Source organism: Hyperoodon ampullatus (genome assembly GCF_949752795.1).
Source record: "Hyperoodon ampullatus genome assembly, chromosome: 2".
Lineage (NCBI taxonomy): Eukaryota > Metazoa > Chordata > Mammalia > Artiodactyla > Ziphiidae > Hyperoodon > Hyperoodon ampullatus.
The window spans coordinates 126,978,116-126,999,790 of NC_136915.1; the positions used below are offsets into that span (position 1 = coordinate 126,978,116).

At 36.5% G+C, this 21,675-nt stretch overlaps 1 protein-coding gene across 1 annotated transcript in view; it reads right to left on the reverse strand.

Annotated features, from left to right (window-relative positions):
• The window catches only part of SDCCAG8 (SHH signaling and ciliogenesis regulator SDCCAG8), a gene marked incomplete at its 5' end in the record, with an annotated part of 265,292 nt that overhangs the window by 127,101 nt on the left and 116,516 nt on the right, over window positions 1–21,675 (reverse strand). The window contains one exon of the mRNA XM_079726777.1: window positions 3,463–3,635. Coding sequence (XP_079582903.1) covers window positions 3,463–3,635 — 173 coding nt within the window. The remainder of the gene's footprint in view (window positions 1–3,462; window positions 3,636–21,675) is intronic.

The following is a 21,675-nucleotide window of genomic DNA, read 5'->3' on the forward strand; positions in this document are numbered from 1 at the left end:
TCTCTTCTACAACCAATCTGTTTTCACAGTGCCTTTCAATTACCTTCTTTAAATACACATTGGATCCTATCATAGTTCAAGCTCTCTTGACTTCTTACTTGAGTTAAACAGCCTCGCAACTGAGGAACTGTAAACGTTTTCTATAAAGGGCCAGATAATAACTATTTTAGGCTTTGAGGACCATACTCAATTCTGCCATGGCAGTGCTATACATAATACATAAAGGATAATCATGGCTGTGTCCAATAAAATTTTACTTATGCATGTATAATTTTTATGTGTCATAAAACATTGTTTTTCTTTTTCCCCCCAACCCTTTAAAAATATAGAAAACATCGATAGCTCATGGACCATAAAAAAATGTGCCAGATTTGGCCTATGGGCTGTAGCTTCCACCTCTGTTCTAACTGGCCTTCTTGTCTCCTACAACAACTCTCCAAGTTCACTCTCTACACAGCTGTCTGAGTTAGGATCCCAACCCAAAAAGTTGATCATGTTGGCAGCCCTGATTAAAGTACATCAAGGGTAACTCCAGAATATGGCCCACAAGACCCTTCCTCTCTTTCTTCTCCCCTTTCCAGGTTTGTCTCTTGCCAAACACCTAATGTGACTGTAGAGTTTATATTCCCTCCCATCTTTATGTCTTTGCATATATTGTTCCCTCTACCTGGGGTATTCACCCCACCTTTCTTCACTTTGAGGACTCCTATTCATGAACTCAGAAAGCTTTCCCTATCACCTTCAGCGGCAATGTAGAATGAGCCAGTTCTCCTTTGTATGTGCTCCTGCGGCAATCTTCACTTCTCTAATTACACTGTTATCACACTTTATTATAATTGCATATATAGATTTGGCTCCTTAGTAGCGTGTGAACAACCTAAGGGTAGGAACTGAGTTTTTTTTTTTCTCTCTATGTCCAGGGCCATCCAATGTACTGAAAAGATAGTAGGTGCTCAATAAATACTTGTTAAATAAGTGAATGTTATATTTACTAATTGGGTCCTTCAATAAACAAATTTCTATTTTCCATTTTTAAGTCCAATTAGACAATAAAGGGAAATTCCAAAAAAGTGACAGGTTATTTTTCTTTCAGATTTGCCTGTGGATTTCTACCCCAGTTTTAATTGTCTTTGCCCTAGAAGATTTGAATCCTTATTTTATCATTACTTTATATCATCTTTTTCATATTTAATTTTAAACTTTGTTTAGAATATGCCTCTCAAAATATTTAAATTAAGACTAAATGAAGCACTACCTGTGTGGGATTTATTTATTTCAGCTGGTTTACACTGGAAAAGAAAGACGTGAAGTTTCCCAGTCATACACTTGAGTATATGAATCAATAAAGAATGGTGAGGGGAAGCAAACTCTAAAAAACCCCAAATTATATATCAGAAATATTTAGCCCAACAACCAAGTCACATTTTCAGTGCAAAAGAGAGATATACACAGTTCCTTCCATTTTTTACTGTCATCTTTAAATTTATGAATGTGGATTTTATAAAACACCAATATAGACTAAGTGTAAAATGCTTACAAAAGAGTACTACATTTAGAAAATAGGTAATTAAGTTTTATTTTCTATAAGACTAAGTTAAATTTTGGTAGACGTGTTGTAAATAAAGCTCAATAGAAAAAGCTTTCTATGGAACCAAGCAAAACCGTTTTTCTTAAGAACAAAGGAATTAGTTACCACCAGTCCATTTTCAGCAGTTGCTGCATCTTAATATGCTTTACTTGCAAGAAATGGATCTTGTCAGACAGTACAAATTGATACTGCACAGGAAAGCTCTCTATGGACTTTGACTTCAGAAATTAACTCTCTGAATAAGACAGAATGGCAAAGGGGACAAAACCAGCATTAATATTTATTTATTGAAGCTCAGCCACACTAAGACATTAAAAGCTGTCTTATTTCTGTGGGTTAGTGGTACTTAGCACACAAATGGTTGGTTCTCAATAGAAGTCTGACAGAGAAGAAGAACGGTTAACTATCATGATCAAGCTAAATTCCAAAACTTCTAAGATTAAATAACATAGGAACTATGTTAACATTACATTCTCAGTTCTACAATGACAATACTCTAAATGGGCATTAAAAGAATGGTTACTGTTCTGTAATATTAAGAAATTTTTTCTCATAAAAGTGTTTCATCTCTTGGGATTTTTCCAGATATCACACATGTATAAATGATTTGTTTTCTTTCTTTCATTTTTTCCTTTCTCTCTTTCTCCTTCTTTCTTCTCTTTTTCTTTCATTGTTTAAAAAGGAAGTTGGCAAACCATTTGGAATATTATCATAACAAAATGTTTTTAACCAAGTTTGATTTTAACAGAACTAGAGGCATCTTAACACTAACCCAAAACTTTGGGAGGTTCACCAACCTCTAGAATATTTTTTTTCTCCAAATGCAGGCTGTTCAAGTGGTGCTTTTCTCCATCTGTTATCATACCGTGCTCAGAATTACATTGTCATATTTAATGTAAAAGGGATCAGTCCCCTTTCATAGTTTAAATTCAACATATTACTATGATTAGAAGACCAGTGTTTTTCTAATTTATGAATAAACCAAATTTTATAAACTTACATGTGTATTTAGACAAAGTTCTCTCTAAAAACTGGAAAACTCTAAGAATTGAACAAACCCAAAGCCTTGATCTGAAAACTGAAAAACTGTACTAAAACTCAAAGGGAAAAGGAACCCATTTATATGGTAATGTGACTTACCTACAATTTCAGTTCAAATTTTTCTCTGTGTATATTTATGTATGTGTGTGTGTGTTTTCAATACAGCAAATTGCCCAATGTTTACTACCAAAAATGTCTTACTGTAATTTAGGGCTGAGCTACATGTTTACTGAAGTTTTATGACAATGATGATCACATCACAATATCTCATGATGGAAGCAATGTAATTTGAAATCATGATAGTGTAAACATGGTTATAGTAATGGTTTAAACATGAACAGTGCTAATCAATTTCATCTCTAAATTTTACACCTCCTTAGGACTCAGGTTGCTTATTTTGTATCAGTTCCATCTCAGTTTGCATCTTAGAATGTCTTTTACTTTGTCTCTTTCACCACTGACAGTATTTGATTATTTTCCTAAATATATTCCTCAGATACTTCAGTTCAACATTTTTATTAGACACAGAATTAACATGAGAGGTAGTATAGTGGTAGAAGAAATATGTCATTTTGCTTATATTGTTAGAGAATCACCTAAATATTTGAGCATTGTAGATGAAAGGTTTTGTAATATATCAGTAATTCCCTGCCACACTTATCATTCACATGTCTGGGTGTTTTGCTTACCACGTCTCCACTTTTCTTAATATGCCTAAAAACTGTGTGTTAATTGAATGACTAAGACTTAACTCTAACAACTGTTTGGAAGCCTGTGGCAAAAATCAGTGGAATGAAATTGGTGCTATGGTGCATAATGGGATTAGGCAGTACCTGGTGAGGTGCAGTTGGTGCTCAGATTTGCCCAGCAGTTCTGTCAGTTTCAGGCACTCCTCTCTGGCCCGGGTTGCCTTCTGCTGCTCCTGTTCCAAGTGCTGCTTGCTTTCACTCAGTTCTAAACTCAATTTCTCTATTTCCTTAGGTAGAGAGAAGAGGGAAAAAGCATCCTATAAAATATATGCACTTGAATTCAAAATTATCCCATTTTTATTTTTGCCATGAATTTTAATGTGATGAAAAATTATTAGAAAATTTAGGCTAGCTTCCATTTTATGACAAAGGGAATTAACACAGGCCAAACTGCACATTAGTGAGGATTTTTCAGATCGTAAGATTCAGTCTAATTTTAAAAATGAAATGATTAAATGATAATAGTCAAAATGGATAATCTGCACTTTGAATCTAAGGCTCAGTCCCTTTAAAAAATAATACAAACTTTAAAAGTCACTATTTTTAAAATACAACATTTCTGTTTGTGAGATTAGATCAGACATGTGCAGTGATTTACATCAAATATGAGACTCTTTTTTTTAAAAGATACATTTATGGTTTCATTTGGATGTTTTGAAAACCAAACTAGATCGTAAAATAATTTAAGATATCTTTAAGAAAAATGTGAGGTGTAAAAGAAGGCATCATTATGATGCACAATATTATTTGGAAAAAAATAATTTAGGAAAAAATAAAGCATGAGAACCTTCAAGCGTTTTGAATGTATGACATTTCTGAGCTAAAATAATATTGCATTATAATTGCATTTTACAAAGGCAACAAAAGCACTCTAAGATTAATAAACATCTAAAACATATGAAAATTTATGATAGTTTATTCTTTGGTCTCAGTATGAAATTATCGTTTTTTTACTGAAACTCAAATATTTCAAAGCAAAAATATGTTACATAGAACATAGTTTAAATAATTTATACATTAAAGTACAAATATTTATTTATTATGGAACCTCCATAATTTAAATAAAAAGAAAATAGAAGAGATAAATATTCAGACTACTAAAACAAGAAAAACAAAAAAGGGGAAAGTAAAGGGTTGAAACGTTTTCAAATTCAGCAGAAAGCAAGAAGCACTTTTAATACACAAAAATGCAATCCACTCTTGGAAAACAAAACCATGTCTAAGTGGAGTTTTAAACTGGGTATTTAAGTACATTCTAATTTCCTCATGTCATTACTCAATATTCTGAACAATCTACAATTATATTTAATATATCAGGCAGGATAAACTAAATAATTTATTTTTCTACATTTATTACACTACAAATATTCAGTTTATCCCCACCAAAACTGTACATTACCAACAATATAATAAAACAACTTACTATAAGTTATTTATTTTAAAAAATCCTAAGTAATAATGAGTATACTGCTTTCATTCAGAGTAGATTTTCTATATCTTTCAGATTAGGATACTAAGTGAAACTGGTTTGTTTAAAATATTTTTAACCATTAAAGTTATCTCAATATATTTCCATTCATAACTAAACATAATTAAAGAGATGGAAAAATATAAAAGTCTCCTAAATGTTGTCTAACATTTATGAAATTAACAAAAAAGCAAAGAAATATAGAATTGGAATTATACATTAATTTTAAAATTTCAAAAATTCATTCATTATTTTTTTACACAGTGCTATATGCAAGAATCTATACTAAATATTATGGTGGACTCAGGGAGTTTCCATCTCTACACTCAGGACTTAACAATTCAGTTGAGTAAATGAGACATAAACACACAAAAAGACTATCAAAATACAAAGCATATAAAAAACAACAAATGAGATTTAGAGAAAATCTGTGCTTCAGCAGGCCAGATTAGGGATACACTAGCATGGGCAAGAAAAGTGGGAAAGAAGGTAAGGCCACATAAACTCATGGAATGATAGATTAGACCAATTATGAAACATCTTGAATTCTAGATTTATAAAGCTATATTTTTCTTATAGAGAATGAGGGGAAAATGGTTTAAACAGGTATGCAATATGAGAGCAGAGCTTCAAAAAACTGGATCAATGTGTATGATCATTAAGATAGTAGAGACTGGCAGTAGGGAGACCACACAAAGACAGGTGCAATACTCCAAACATGAGAAGCAGAGACACTTAAAACAGAAGTATAAAGAGAACATGATGAGTATATGTAAATATCAAGAAAAGGAGAGCTATCAGGAGACAACAAAGAATTTTGAATTGAGAGGATACAAAAAAAATGACAGAAATAGAAAATGTATAAAATTCCAAACTTTCTTCAAAAGAAAAGGTGCAAGGACTTCCCTGGTGGTGCAGTGGTTAGGAGTCCGCCTGAGAATGTAGTGGACACAGGTTCGAGCCCTGGTCCTGGGGGATACCACATTCCGTGGAGCAACTAAGCCTGTGTGCCACAACTCCTGAGCCTGCACTCTAGAGCCCACGAGCCACAACTACTGAGCCCGCGTGCCACAACTACTGAAGCCAGAGCGTCTAGAGCCCGTGCTCCGCAACAAGAGAAGCCACCGCAATGAGAAGCCTGCACACCACAACGAAGAGCAGCCCCCGCTCTCTGCAATTATAGAAAGCCTGCTCACAGCAACGAAGATCCAATGCAGCCAAAAATAAAATAAATTTAATTAATTAAAATAAAAAAGAAAATGTGCAACAAGTTTTATAAGTACTTTCCAACAACAACAACGTATGTAACCTTACATTGGTAATTAGGTTTTAAGTATAAAGCAGCTGCTTTCTTAATCTCATGTAATAAAAAGTCAGAGGCCACAGTGAAAGTCAGTCAAACACAGAGATAAAGAACATGGGCCCAAGAGTCAACACAAATCAGGGTTTCAGACACAGCTCTGGCACTTTCCAGCTCTGTGACCTTGGACAAGTGACACAACTCTTACCAGTTTCTTCAGTCTAAAATGGGAGTGATAACTCTAGCAAGCTCCTAAAACTACTGTGAAGATAAAATGAGATGATGAGTACTTAGCAGAGTGCCTAGCATATAGTAAGAGCTGAAAAAAAGACAGCTAGTATCATTACTACTGATTTTTCTCTGTCTTTCAAGAAGAGCAAAAATATAAGTAGAAGAAAAAGACCTGCCTAAGGATATATAGTTATCACAGAGGACTAAAGAGTTCTTGATTTAGTTCAATAAAATTTCCAGATAAAGTCCTATTTTGGAGAAAACTGAATAAAACTTTATTATAATTTCAAAATGCAAAAAGCATTTTTGCTAGGAAGATGGAAAATTACTGCCTGCTTCTGATTATCTGTGCCAGAGAAACAGCTTATTGGTGCAGATAATCAAAATCAACAAATAATCTAACCAGCTGGACCAGGGCTCAACACTTACTCCCTGAGTCAGGAAAATCTGCCATGGCACCAACTCCAACAGTTAGAAGAGGAATTTCTTGCCAGAAATGCCATACTCCCACTGGCAGGGTAACCCTTTGCCTCACCCAACTAGGTCAAGGCTGCTTCCTTGGCTGTAGGTAGTGGCTCAGGGATTAAAGACCAACAACAGTCGTAGGCCAATTGTACACTACTCTCAAAGTACACTATTAACCTGCAATGTACAATGCAGTTTGATATGGCCATCTTTTGGCTAACCAGGCAAAGACGAGTCCAGATAGCTTTACACTGTACCAAAAGGTACACTTCAAGTCATGAATGTAAGTAACCACAGGAATAACTAAAAGTAGAAACTGTTAAAAGTGGCTACCTCAGGAGAATAGTACCAAGGATGGGATGTGGAGAAAGGGAGACTCATTACTGTTCATTTATAATCTGTAATGTACCAAGTTTTCTTATAAATCATGGTAAACTTTATTATAATTATTTATTAGATTTTCTTATCAAAGTAATGTGCCTAATTTAAGTCAGAGAGTACACCCATCTCCAAGCCTAATCCTCAATGGCACACAGTATCCACCTCTGATATTTATCTTCATACTTTTAAGTAACAGACTTATAATGCTATCCCTTGATTTTGCTACATTAGACATCATCTACTGACTTCCTATATTAAAAAAGGTAGTGATTTAGCTCTCTTATACTACCCAATATACCTACCTCATCCTCCCATATAACAATTTTGGTTAAATCATTAGTCAGTAGTTCATTCACATTATAATGATTATAGAAATATTATTCACTATTGAGACAAGCATTATTCTGCTTAAATTAATTTTCTTGTAAAACATTTTATTATTTATGTAGAATTAACTGCTTGCTTTTTAATAGTTATTTTTCTAGGTAAGTAACATTTTCCCCCAAATGTTCAAACAGGTCACTCAAATACCCATCAATAAAATTTTTTCAAATAATGAAACATATCAGATAACTCATCAGTTCTGTTAAATTATTTTCCTAGATATATCCTTCTTGGTGACTTACGTCTGGCCTGGTTGATCTCTGTCTTGGGTTAAGCCTTACCCATGCTCCTATTAGAGTTTCCTGTTTTCTGGGTTTTAAGTCATCCTGTTTTACAGTTTACTCCCTTTTTTGGTTGAAGTACATTCTCCAGGTAACTTTCACAAGAAAGGTTACAGGAATAATACATTTTCAAAAAGTATCTGTATGCCTGAAAATGCTGTTATTCTATGCATACACTTGATAATTTGGCTAGGTATGAATATCTATGCTGAAATTAATTTTCATTCAGGATTTTTAAGGGATTGATTACTCCAGTCTTCAAGATTGTAATATTACAATTTAAAAGCCCTATGCCATTCTGATTCCTAATACTTGGTCTATGATTTGCTTTTTGTTTCTGAAAGCTTTTATAATAATTTTTTTTCCCTGGAATTTTGAAATTTTACAATGTTAGACTTTGGGATGGGGCTTTTTTCATGCATTGTGCTGGATTTTCAGTAGGCCCTTTTCAATCTGGAGGTTTGTTTTCTTTAGTTTGAAGATATTTTCTTGTACTATTATTTTAAAATATTTTGATGCTATATATTTTAATAATTCCTCTTCCTGGAACTCCTGGACATTGGTTTTTGGCTCTGTTGAATTGATCATCTATTTTCTTATATATTTTCTCTACTTGTTTTCTGATTCTAACTTCTGAGATAGTCCCTTGACTTCATGTTCCAAAAATTCTGTTGAATTTAAGAAAAAAAATTTAGCACAGTTTTCATTTCCATGAGCTATTTCTTTTTTTCATTGTTTTTATATAGCATGCTATTTTTATCTTATTAATACAATATTGTATGTCTCCATTAAAATATTAAAGTATTTTAAATGTTCTCCTCTGCTAATATTGCCTCAGTTTCCTTTTTTCCTATTTATGTGTTTTAGACACTCTATTATATAAGAGGCTTTCTTCAAATACATAGTGATACTTGGCTGTCTTTTCATATTTGAGAATGAAGTACTTAAGAAAAGTTTGGATTAAATGATTTTTGGGTAATGTAATAGTTAAGATTATTCTTCAGCAAATATTCACTTCTATCACCCTTCCACTGGGATTGGAATACGCTATCTCTCCCCAGTGACTTTGGGCTTAGCCATGTGATTTCACTTGGCCAATGGAATTTTCATGTCTATAATGAAAGCAGAAGTCATAAATATGTTTATGTGGTTTGACTTTGTTTTTATATTCTGGTGATTTTCCATGAGAAAAGCATGCCCTGGATAGATGCTGCCCCTTTTGCCTGGACCACACAATAAACACATGTGGATCAGAACCAAACCCAAACCATAGCTAAGACAACCCACAATGCACAACCTGAAACAGAGCCACCCAGTCAAATGCAGCACAACAGATCAATCATATTCCAGCTGACCTGAAGACTGATGAACATGAGCATAAATGATTGCTATTGTAAGCCATGAGTTTCTTCAATATAAAATAATTGACAAACCACTCTAAAGGAACAAGGAGTGCTACAACTGTATATCATCTTAGAATTTATTTCATTTTTGAAACAACTGCATGAAGCATATAGGGCAGGTATCCTTGTTTATCCAAATAAGAAACTGAGGGTCAAAAACATTGAATGATTGTCCAAAGAAGTAAATCTAAGTCGAACCAGATGTAATGACATTGCTCCTCCATACCATACCATAAATTAGACAATAGCTTTTAATCTTTTTCTTTTCTTCCCTTTTTAACTAAGATCCATAGTAACAAATCCATTTTACATCACAATTTAGAAACATGCACACTCTCCCACATATATGTATAAATGTAACTATCATTTCATAAAACAATATTAATCCTCATTATATGTGAAGCACTCAGACATTTCCTATTCCTTCTTATTTTATTCCACGTTTAAAAAAAAAAAACTTTTGGTTTCACCCCATAAAATCGATTTCATGATCCTACAATTTAAAAAGTAGGGAAGGAGCCAAGATGGTGGAAGAGTAGGAGGACATGGAGTTCACCTCTCCCCACAGATGCATCAGGAAGTGGAACAGGGCTTCCCTGGTGGCGCAGTGGTTGAGAGTCCGCCTGCCGATGCAGGGGACGCGGGTTCGTGCCCCGGTCCGGGAAGATCCCACATGACACGGAGCGGCTGGGCCCGTGAGTCATGGCCGCTGAGCCTGCGCGTCCGGAGCCTGTGCTCCGCAACGGGAGAGGCCACAACAGTGAGAGGCCCGCACCGCCAAAAAAAAAAAAAAAAAAAAAAAAGTGGGACAGTTTTCACACTGCACTGGCTGAACAGTAGCAGAGGACCTCAGACACCTAAAAGGATAAGAAAGACCCCTGTGTAACTGGGTAGGACAAAAGAAAACAGAAGGGAGGAGAGGAAGAGGGACAGCTCCCTGGGGGCGGGGGGTGCTGAAGGAGAGGAGAGGTTCTTGCATCTGGGGTAGCCCCCTCACTGGCGGGGAGATCAGTTGGGACAGAAGGGGAGCATCGGGGGCTATTAGAGGAGAGCACAGCAACTGGTCAGTGGCAGGCAGGACAGAGTGAGACCTACACAGATGGTCTGTACCCCAGCCTGAGATGTGTGTCCGCTGGTGCAGACAGGGCCTGGAAGCTGGAATGTGGGGTTTGCAAAGCAAATCCAGGGAGAGGACTGCTGTAGGAGACAGACTGAGGGAACAGGAGTGAGGCAATCCGCAACTGGAATGCTTGCGGAGGAAAGCCTGACGGCCATAGAAGCTAAGCACCATTGTTGAGTGACACGCAAGGGGCGGGGCCGCCATTGCAGCCTCTCTCCCCACGCACCGGCCCCTGTCTCCCTGGGCACTAGGAAGGGCTCCCACCCATGGTTACCTGCGACACGAAGCACCCTGTCCCCCCGAGGTCATCTCTCTTGCGCACGTGGCCACAGGCTCCCCCACGCATCCGTCCCCACCAGAGCTCCCCCGACCCAAGAGGCTGCAGCCTTCTCCTCCGCTCCCTGTCCCCACCACAGCAGGCACTCTCATGACCCTGGCCACTGCCGCCTCTGTTGCCACTCCTCGCTGGGGCAGACTTGTGTGCTCCAGGACAGTCCTGGGAGCAGACTTCTATGGGGCTGGAACCACAGCCAAGCCCCAGGGGCCGTGCAACTAAGGAAGAAAAGCTGAAATCTCTCCTCCCCGTTGCACAAACCATGAATTGACACCGCCCCCACTGGTTTTGTAAACTCAGTGCCTACAGAACATCTGAACGGACATACAGTGCTCCTGCAGCCATGACGGGTCTAGCTTTAGCAGCTGTAAATTTTGTGGGTACAAACACATGGGGGTTGGGCCAGGCCAGAGTGTGAGCTGCTCCCATAGCATCCACAGCGGGTCCAGATTTATGATTACTGCAGTCCTGGGACCTGACTTCAGTGGATCTACGCTGGTGGCCTGGTGAAAACAACGTCTGAGAGACATCAGGGCCAACTGCCGGCATACCCACAGTTAAGGAGGGGCCGAGAGCAGTGTCAACAACAGTGCAATCTGAGAGATCACACAATGGGTGAAAGGCGACACAACAGAGCATAGCCACAGGTGAACAGGTCCAGAGAAGGAATACTTAGTGGCTTCCCTCCCAGTGAGAGTGCTCCAAACCTGCCTACCTCACACCGCAGATCAGAAACACAGCTAAGAAACAGACCTGGGGGCCTCTAGTCCAACAACTAGGGAGCAGACCCCATGTCTGACAGGGCAGTGACAACCACAGAGCAAAGGGGAGGCCCTGCTCAATATCCAGTGCAAGCCCTGGTCACCACAACATCAGTCATACCTCCTGTAAAGGGGATAATGGCCAGCATACACTGAGGAAAGAGGTGGCAGATATGTATACTAAAAATAATCCTCACAACAAAAAAGCTACTATACGCCAATAAAATGGATAACCTAGAAGAAATGGACAAATTCATAGAAGGGTACAACCTTCCAAGACTGAACAAGGAAGAAATAGAAAATATGAACAGACTAATCACAACTACTAAAATTGAAACTGTGATAAAAAACTTCCAATGAACAAAAGTCCAGGACTAGATGGCTTCACAGGCAAATTCTGTCAAACATTTAGAGGAAAGTTAACACTTATCCTTCCCAAACTATTCCAAAAAATTGCAGAGGAATGAACACTCCCAAGCTCATTCTACAAGGCCACCATCACCCTGATATGAAAACTAGACAAGATATCACAAAAGAAAATTACAGGCCAATACCACTGCTGCACATAGACGTAAACATCCTCAATAAAATACTAGCAAACCAAATCCAACAACACATTAAAAGGATCATACACCATGATCAAGTGGGATTTATCCCAGGGATGCAAGGATTCTTCAATATATGTAAATAAAGCAATGTAATACACCACATTAACAAACTGAAGAATAAAAACCATATGACCATCTCAATAGATGCAGAAAAAGCTTTTGACAAAATTCACATATTTATGATAAAAATTCTCCAGAAAGTGAGCATAGAGGAAACCTACTTAGACATAATAAAGGCCATATATGACAAACCCACAGCAAATATCATTCTCAATGATGAAAAACTGAAAGCATTTCCTCTAAGATCAGGAACAAGACAAGGATGTCCACTCTCACCACTTTCTTCAACATAGTTTTGGAAGTCCTAGCCATGGCAATCAGTGAAGAAAAAGAAATAAAAGGAATCCCAATTGGAAAAGAAGAAGTAAAACTGTCAGTGTTTGCAGATGACATACTATACATAGAAAATGCTAAAGATGCTACCAGAAAACTACTACAGCTTGTCAATGAATTTGGTAAGGTTGCAGGATACAAAATGAATACACAGAAATCTCTTGCATTTCTATACACTTAACAATGAAAGATCAGAAAGAGAAATTAAGGAAACAATCCCATTTACCATCACATCAAAAAGAATAAAATAGCTAGGAATAAACCTACTTAAGGAGTCAAAAGACTCAGAAAACTATAAGATACTGATGAACAAAATCAAAGATGACACAAACAGATGGAGAGCTATACCATGTTCTTGGATTGGGAGAATCAACATTGTCAAAATGACTGTACTACCCAAAGTAATCTACAGATTCAATGCAATCCCTATCAAATTACCAATAGCATTTTTCACAAAAGTAGAACAAAAAAATTTACAATTTGTATGGAAACACAAAAGACCCTGAATAGCCAAAGCAATCTTGAGAAAGAAAAATGGAACTGGAGGAATCAGGCTCCCTGACTTCAGACTATACTACAAAGCTACAGTCATCAAAACAGTATGGTACTGGCACAAAAACAGAAATATAGATCAAGGGAACAGGACAGAAAGCCCAGAGATAAACTCACACACCTATGGTTACCTAATCTATGACAAAGGAGGCAAGAATATACAATGGAGAAAAGACAGTCTCTTCAATACGTGGTGCTGATAAAACTTGACAACTACATGTAAAAGAATGAAATTAGAACACTACCTAGCACCATACACAAAAATAAACTCAAAATGAATTAAAGACCTAAATGTAAGACTGGATACTATAAAACTCTTAGAGGAAATCATAGGCAGAACACTCTCTGATATAAATCGCAGAAAGATCTTTTTTGATCCACCTCCAAGAGTAATGAAAATAAAAACAAAAATAAAGCAATGGGACCTAATTAAACTTAAAAGCTTTTGCACAGCAAAGGAAACCATAAACAAAATGAAAAGACAGCCCACAGAATGGGAGGAAATATTTGCAAATGAAGTGACTGACAAGAGATTAATCTCCAAAATATGCAAACAGCTCATGCAGCTCAATATCAAAAATAATAATAATAATAATAAAGACAAACAACCCAATCAAAATATGGGCGGAAGATCTAAATAGACATTTCTCGAAAGAAGACATACAGTTGGCCAAAAAGCACATGAAAAGATGCTCAAGATCACAAATTATTAGAGAAATGCAAATCAAAACTACAATGAGGTATTACCTCACACTGGTCAGAATAGCCATCATCAAAAAATCTACAAACAATAAATGCTGGAGAGGGTCTGGAGAAAAGGGAACCCTCATGCACTGTTGGTGGGAATGTAAATTGGTACAGCCACTATGGAGAACAGTATGGAGGTTCCTTAAAAAAATAAAAATAGAGCTACCAAGTGATCTAGCAATCCCATTCCTGGGCATATATCCAGAGAAAACTGTAAATTCAAAAGGATACATGCACCCTAATGTTCACTGCAGCACTATTTACAATAGCCAGGACATGGAAGCAACCTAAATGTCCATCGACAGAGGAATGGATAAAGAAGATGCAGTATATATATACAATGAAATATTACTCAGCCATAAAAAAGAATGAAATAACGCCATCTGTAGTGACATGGATGGTCCTAGAGACTGTCATACTGAATGAAGTAAGTCAGACAGACAAATATCATATGATATCGCTTATATGTGGAATCTAAAAAAAGGGTACAAGTGAACTTATCTACAAAACAAAAAGAGTTACAGATGTAGAAAACAAACTTATGCTTACCAGGGGTTAAGCAGGGGAGGGACAAATTGGGAGACTGGGATTGACATCTACACACTACTATATATAAAATAGAAAACTAATAAGGACCTATACTGTAGAGCCCAGGAAACTCTACTCAACACTCTGTAATGTCCTATATGGGAAAAGAATCTAAAAAAGAGTGGATATATGTATACATATAACTGATTCACTTTGCTGTACACCTGAAACTAACACAACATTGTAAATCAACTATACTCTAATAAAAATTTTTAAAAAAAGAAATAGAGTCACAGATACAGAAAACAAACTAATGGTTACCAAGGTGGAAGGGGGGAGGGATAAATTGGGAGATTGGGATTGACATATATACACTACTATATATAAAATAGGTAACTAATAGGAACCTACTGTAGAGCACAGAGAACTCTACTCAGTACACTGTAATGTCTTGTATGGGAAAAGAATCTAACTGGATATATGTATAGGTATAACTGATTCACTTTGCTGTACAGCAGAAACTAACACAACATCGTAAATCAACTATACCCCAATAAAAATTAATTTAAAAATATAAAATAAAAGTAGGGTATATTTCTGATTATAAACTATATATATACACTTTTTTTACATCTTTTTAAATAGAATTTATTTTTTTGAGAAGTTTCAGGTTTACAAAACAATTGAGCAGAAAGTTCAAAAATTTCCCATAAATCCATCTCTCCCTCCCACATAAAGTTTCCCATTAGTAACATTTTGCTTTAGTGTGATACATTTATTACAATTGATGAAGCAATATTGATACATTATTATTAACTAAAGCCCATAGTTTCTATGAAGTTTCACTTTTTGTATTTCTTTGACTTTTGACAAATGCATACTGCCATGTATCCATCATTACAGTATTATATAGGATAGTTTCAGTGCCCTACAAATCATCTGTGCTTCAACCCTTCTTCCTTTCCCTTAACCCGCTGGCAACCACTGGTCTTTTACTGTCTCTATAGTTTTGCCTTTTTCCAGAATGTCATACAGTTGGAATCATAGTGTAACACAGTCTTTTCAGACTGTCTTCTTTCATTTGGCAATACACATTTAAGTTTTCTCTGTGTCTTTTTGTATCTTGATAGCTCATTTCTTTTTATCTCTGAATAATATTTTATTGTATGGATGTAATATAGTTTGTTTAACTATTTACCTACATCTTGGTAGCTTCCAATTTTAAGGCTATAATAAATAAATCTGCTGTAAACGATCTGTATATAGGTGTTTGTGTGGACATAAGTTTACAACTTATTTGGATGAATACCTAGGACTACAGTTCCCAGTTTGTATGGTAAGACTATGTTTAGCTCTATAAGAAATTGCCAAACTGTTTTCTTAAGTGGTTGTACCATTTTGCATTTCCACCACTAGTGGGTCAGAGTTCCTATTGCTCTACAATCTGGCTAGCATTTGATGTTCTTAGTGTTTTGGATTTTATCAGAAATGTATTTTGCAATTTTTTTCTCCAGTCTGCGATTTGTCTTTCATTCTCTTGATAGTATCATTTGCAGAGTAAAAGAAAAACTATATATTTTATATAAATTAAATAGAATGAAATAAAAAATTTCATTAAGAGAAGTTCTATTATATACTTCTCCTGATTTCCTGAGAAAAAAAATCTTAAGAAATGAATGCAAAACCCATTTAAAAAATTTTATGTCATCTTAATCCTGAAGGATAACCTTACTTGGAAAGAAAAGGTAGCATATAGGAACTATTTTAATCAATTGTAGTGATTTATCCCTGCTATTAAACATTATGTGACTTAAAAATCATTTACTAATCATTAATACAGGGTAATTTATTTGTATACATAAGAAGAAAATGAGGAGAAAAGAAAAAAAATACTACAGAACAGTAGGAAGACTGGAACCCTTCCTTGCATAGTGAGAAAGAAGAACCTGTGGTTTTGAAGCTGAGAAAATTTGACAATATGAATTTATCACTCAGAACCCAATGGATGAATTCATAGAATATATTTAGAAAAGTAAAGTGGCATATGATATTGAAAAATAAAACATAACAATCTATCGCTTGGGAGATAAACAATAGTTTCTATCAAGTTCTGTGTGGGTAAAAAATATGTACTCATTAGAAATTGAGTATTCACCCCCTGATACTTTTATTAACTCCTGGATATTAAGAATGATTTTATCAAATCATTAATAAGCTTTTGTCTGGAGATACACTAGCTACCTGTGGCTATTTAAATTTAATTTAATTAAAATAGAGAATGTAGTTGCTCAGTTGCATTAATCACAAAAGTGCTCAACAGCCACATATGGATCATGGCTGCCATATCAGACAGTGCAGGTGTAAAATATCTCATCATCACAGAAAATTCTACTTGATAACACTGGTCTAGAATATAGCCAAATTTATTTCTAAGACTCACTCTCCAAACCAGACTCTTGGAGAACCAGCCTAGGTAAATACAAAGATATTATTAGTACTAAGAAAGTCATTTTAGAAATGGATAAAATGGCTGTCCTCTTTACTGTAGTAGATGTAGAAGTGTAAGCAGCTCCTTTGCCCCTTTTCTGTTTGTTCATTCCTGTTTTCCTCCAGTCTTGATAATAAAGACGAGATTACCAGGCAACATTTAATCTAGTTCCCGATTTCTGCTTTACTGAATGTGCACAATGCCTTGCCTAATCTATTGATTCCTTTCCTGGATTAGAAGGAGTAAGAATGAAGAATTAAGTAGTTAAAGAATGATTGACTCTCTACCCCTAGCTTCCCTTTAGTAAATTTGCAGGTGGACCCCACAGGTGCAGTTGGACCATGTGGGCAAGAGAGCCTCCAACTGCAAGTGGACCACGTGAGCAAGACAGCATCCCAAGGAAGGTCAGAAGAAGTCAGCAGGTCTGCATGCAATGGAAAGATGATGAAGAATCTGACCTCCTGCCTTAATGATTACGATTGCTTCCCCTTTTTCCCTTTAAATATTGACATGGCTGAGCAGAATCTTCAGAGTTGGTCTCTAGACACAAGTCCACCTTCTCCCCAGATCGCTACCTTTTCTGAATGAAGCACCTTTCCTTTCTATCGACACTTGCCCCTCGATTATTGGCTTTTGAGTGGCAAGCAGCCAAACTTGAGTTCGGTAACAGAAGGTTGCTGTTATCATGGTTATCACTGTTGAGGGCACACAACATTGATTTAATATGTTTTTACTTCAGGCCTAACAGTAACACTGATACCAGCTATCATTTTTGAGTGCTTACCACGTGTCAGGTGCTGTATTAGCATTCTGTACTTTTAAATTTTGTATTTTTAATCTCATTTTGTGTTCATGACAATCTTGTAAAAGTAAATAGCCTATCCTTGCTTTACAGATGAGAAAACAGACACAGACATTTAGTGACTTATACAAAATTATATGGTGGCAGAGATGAGACTCAAAATGGGATTAGTCTGATTTCAAGTCCTATAATCTTTTCACTAAACAGTATATTGTCTCCCTACACAAACCTTCTGGATGTAACAGAAGATGAAGAAAAAAATGACACAATGGGCTTTCTAAAACCTCTTGGCCTGCAATTTGGCATGGGTAGAAGACACAGACAGACACTGGGAGAAGATTAATTCAGATGGCTGGGATCAAACGTCACACTAGCAAACACAAGGCTCTCAATTTGCAAAGCGCTGGCCAAGATTCACTTTGAAGAAGCATTTCCCCATGAGACTTTAGGGGTAGCCTCGAGGAAGTGGAGTTTGGATGTGCTTAGCCTCAGGTCCCAAAGTTTACATCACAAAGATTCTACACAGCATGAAAGTCAACCTGCGCTTGACCTTTTAGCCTCCCCAATACAGTATGTAACATTTCAGTGAAACTTTTCAGTTTTTGGTTACTAAATCAATTCTTACTCTAAGCAAATATTCTTTAAATGATTTTAATAAAAGGTTTTTTTTTTTCCTTAATGATAAGAGAAGTGGCATCAACTGATCGCATACTCAGAAGCACTTCCTTAGAGCTACAGTAGCTTTCAAAACAAGTTTTCAAAACAGATGACATGGGTCTATGGCAGAAAAAGAAGTGCCTTTCTAAAAGTATGTATCTAAAGAAGAGAAGAATTTAAGACACCTGATACAAAGCTGATTCTGTTACACTGTGACAATACAGCAGCCTTTTTGGTTAAACCAAGCTTACATTGCTGTTCTGTGATGCCAGAAAATTCATGGGCAAAAATAAGAATCATTGCAGCTCTGTGGTCAGTATACAAAAAAGAGCTGATGGTGCTTTGTGACCGCCTGGAGGGGTGGGATAGGGAGGGTGGGAGGGAGGGAGACGCAAGAGGGAAGGGATATGGGAACAGATGTATATGTATAACTGATTCACTTTGTTATAAAGCAGAAACTAATAAAAAAAAAAGAGCTGAGGTGATAGCACTACTTTTTGGGGCTGGTTTAATAAATGCTTTATGCTTGCTAGGAGTAGAGAAAGGGCTTGCTTTGCCCTCTCATCACAGACAAAATATCAGGCCACTCATAAAGTCTATAATTTTTTTTTTCTTTAAAATACTGAGGTGTTGGACTTCCCTGGTTGTGCAGTGGTTAAGAATCCGCCTGCCAATGTAGGGGACACGGGTTCGAGCCCTTGTCCAGGAAGATCCCACATGCCACGTAGCAACTAAGCCTGTGCACCACAACTATTGAGCCTGCACTCTAGAGCCCGCGAGCCACAACTACTGCGCCTGCGCACCACAACTACTGAAGCCCGTGCACCTAGAACCTGTGCTCCGCAACAAGAGAAGCCACCACAATGAGAAGCCCACACACCACAATGAAGAGTAGCCCCTGCTTGCCGTAACTAGAGAAAGCCCACGTGCAGCAACGAAGACCCAATGCAGCCAAAAATAAATAAATAAATAAAATAAATTTATTAAAAAAAAAAAACTGAGGTTTTTTTTTGGTCCCCAATTCTACTATGTTCTTTCAGTGTTCTAAAATGGTGCAGTATTAACAACATTCAAATAATCATATGCTTACACATTCACACTGTAAACACCATGGAGAGAGAGATCTTGGCCTTTTATGTCTGCTGATGTTAAGAGTTTAGGTATTGTTGGAAATACAAAGGAGAATTAAGATGATTCTGGATAAGGTAAAATCTGAAATAAGATGTAACTGTTGGAAAGCCATAAAAAAGAGGTGATAAATTTTTGAAATGATGCATTGCAAAAAAGTTGTTAGGTTGCTATGAACATGACTAAGAGCTAGTTGCAGGTCACAGATCAAAATGGATAAAAAGACCCCACACTGTGGGTAAAAAGAAGTGAAGTTAAAGAACACAAGGTTGAAGTAAATGGAAGATTCTTAAATTTATAAAGGAAGATGGAAGATTCTTTAAATTTATATAAATCTGCTAATTGCTGACCATACCACATGGTCAGCATCTATCAATGATGTGGAGTTAAAATGGTCTGAGAATAAATTCTGCATTGGTTCAATGCCAGAAAATGTATCAAGAGATGCACTAAAAATGATAGCCATCTATCATGATGATAAGAAAGAATCTACCACTTCAGAGGTATACCTGCCACCTACCCAGGTTGAATTCATCATCTTCTACCTGGAAGCTCCCCTGTTTCTGCTCTATAGTTTGATGTCAAGGGCCCTCAGTGGATGCAATCTCACATTGCCCTGCTGTGTGGTACATTTCATCCTTGTCTTCACTCATTATGATCACAGAATCAGATGGCTGAGAGTTAACATTACTGCAACAGGAATATATGATGGAGTTTCAATGTCTAACAGCAAGAAACAAATGGAAGAAGTGTAAGTGACTCTGAATACCATTCAACTCAGTAAGTGGACATCTTGGAATGAATATGAAGAGTGAGACATGAATCTATTGAGCCCTTCATCAGTCAAAGTGCATGTGTACCTCTCACAGTATGAGCATCCCACCACACTAAGTATAATTCCTATAACAAATATATATTTCATATACATGAGCTCTCAAACACAAGCTAATTTGTTTATATCTGGTTCCTGTCTGAATAAACAGTAATCTGTCCCAAACATAAAAGTAAAATGATATGAATTGAAGTTTTTGAGGGAATTCCCTGGTGGTCCAGTGGTTAGGAGGCCGCACTCTCACTGCTGAGGGCCCAGGTTCAATCCCTGGTCAGGGAACTAAGATCCCGCAAGACCTACTGGTGCAGCCAAAAAAAAAAAAAAAAAAAAAAGTTTTTGAGAAACAGTATGAATGTCTCCAATGTAGTAGGAATATATGGCTCAACACATAAAAAATGAATACATACAAATCCATGTAGACTATGTAAATTATGAGTGATTTAAAAGATTTTAGAAAGTAATTTTGACCTTTACTTTTCCAATTAAATTTAGAGCATAACCCACTCCTGAAATGTCATGACACTGGAGTGAAATATGCTGAGTTTATTTTAGCAGTAGAATTTATTTCAATGGGCTCATAGATAATTTTAGTTCTTTATTTACAAACATTCTAGAGGTTGAATGGGTCAGTTGTATTTTACTATATTTAACAGGAGGAATTAATTGCTTTTGCTGTCATTAGTGAAGACCTTGGGATTTGTCCCTAGGAACATCAAGGGTCTGCTGTAACTTCAAAGCCTTGAAACCAGCTTCTGAACACTGTCTCCTACCCTCCCCCCACTCCCAGTTGCAAGTTGACTGAATCAGTAATACCTGACTACTGGACAACTACAAAGTTTAATGCATCTGTAAGTAAAAACTTCCTAGGAATGGTTGCTTGATTGCTTACAAACCCACCTAACTGAATTATCATCCAAGAGAATATTTCTATGTTTTATTCACAGCAGTACCATGAGAGCTGTGTTAGTGGAGTTAATAAACTCAAAACACGTTAGATCTTTGGCAGTTTCTTGTTTTACAAAGATGGTAATCCTATGGCATCTATTCTACTGCACATATCTTAAAATGTTGCATGGGGACATTTAAACAGTCTTGTAATGTTTTTTGTGGAGAGAATGTAACTAAAAAGACTAATGCAGGTCTAAATTTCTGTGTACTTATGGAGGAAATCCTTTAATATGCTGTAACCACCCATGTTATAACTTTTAAAACAAAGAAAGGCTCAAAAAATAACTGTTTGGCTTCTTATTTTCTAGAAGGAAATTTATGTCACCAATGTAACATTCCAATTTAATAAAAGGAGAAACCATTTTACATTTAAAATGTTAAAATATAAAACTGACTTTATGGGAATGTAAATTGGTGCAACCACTATGGAAAATGGTATGGAGAGTCCTCAAAAGATTAAAAATAGAACTACCAAACAATTGAGCA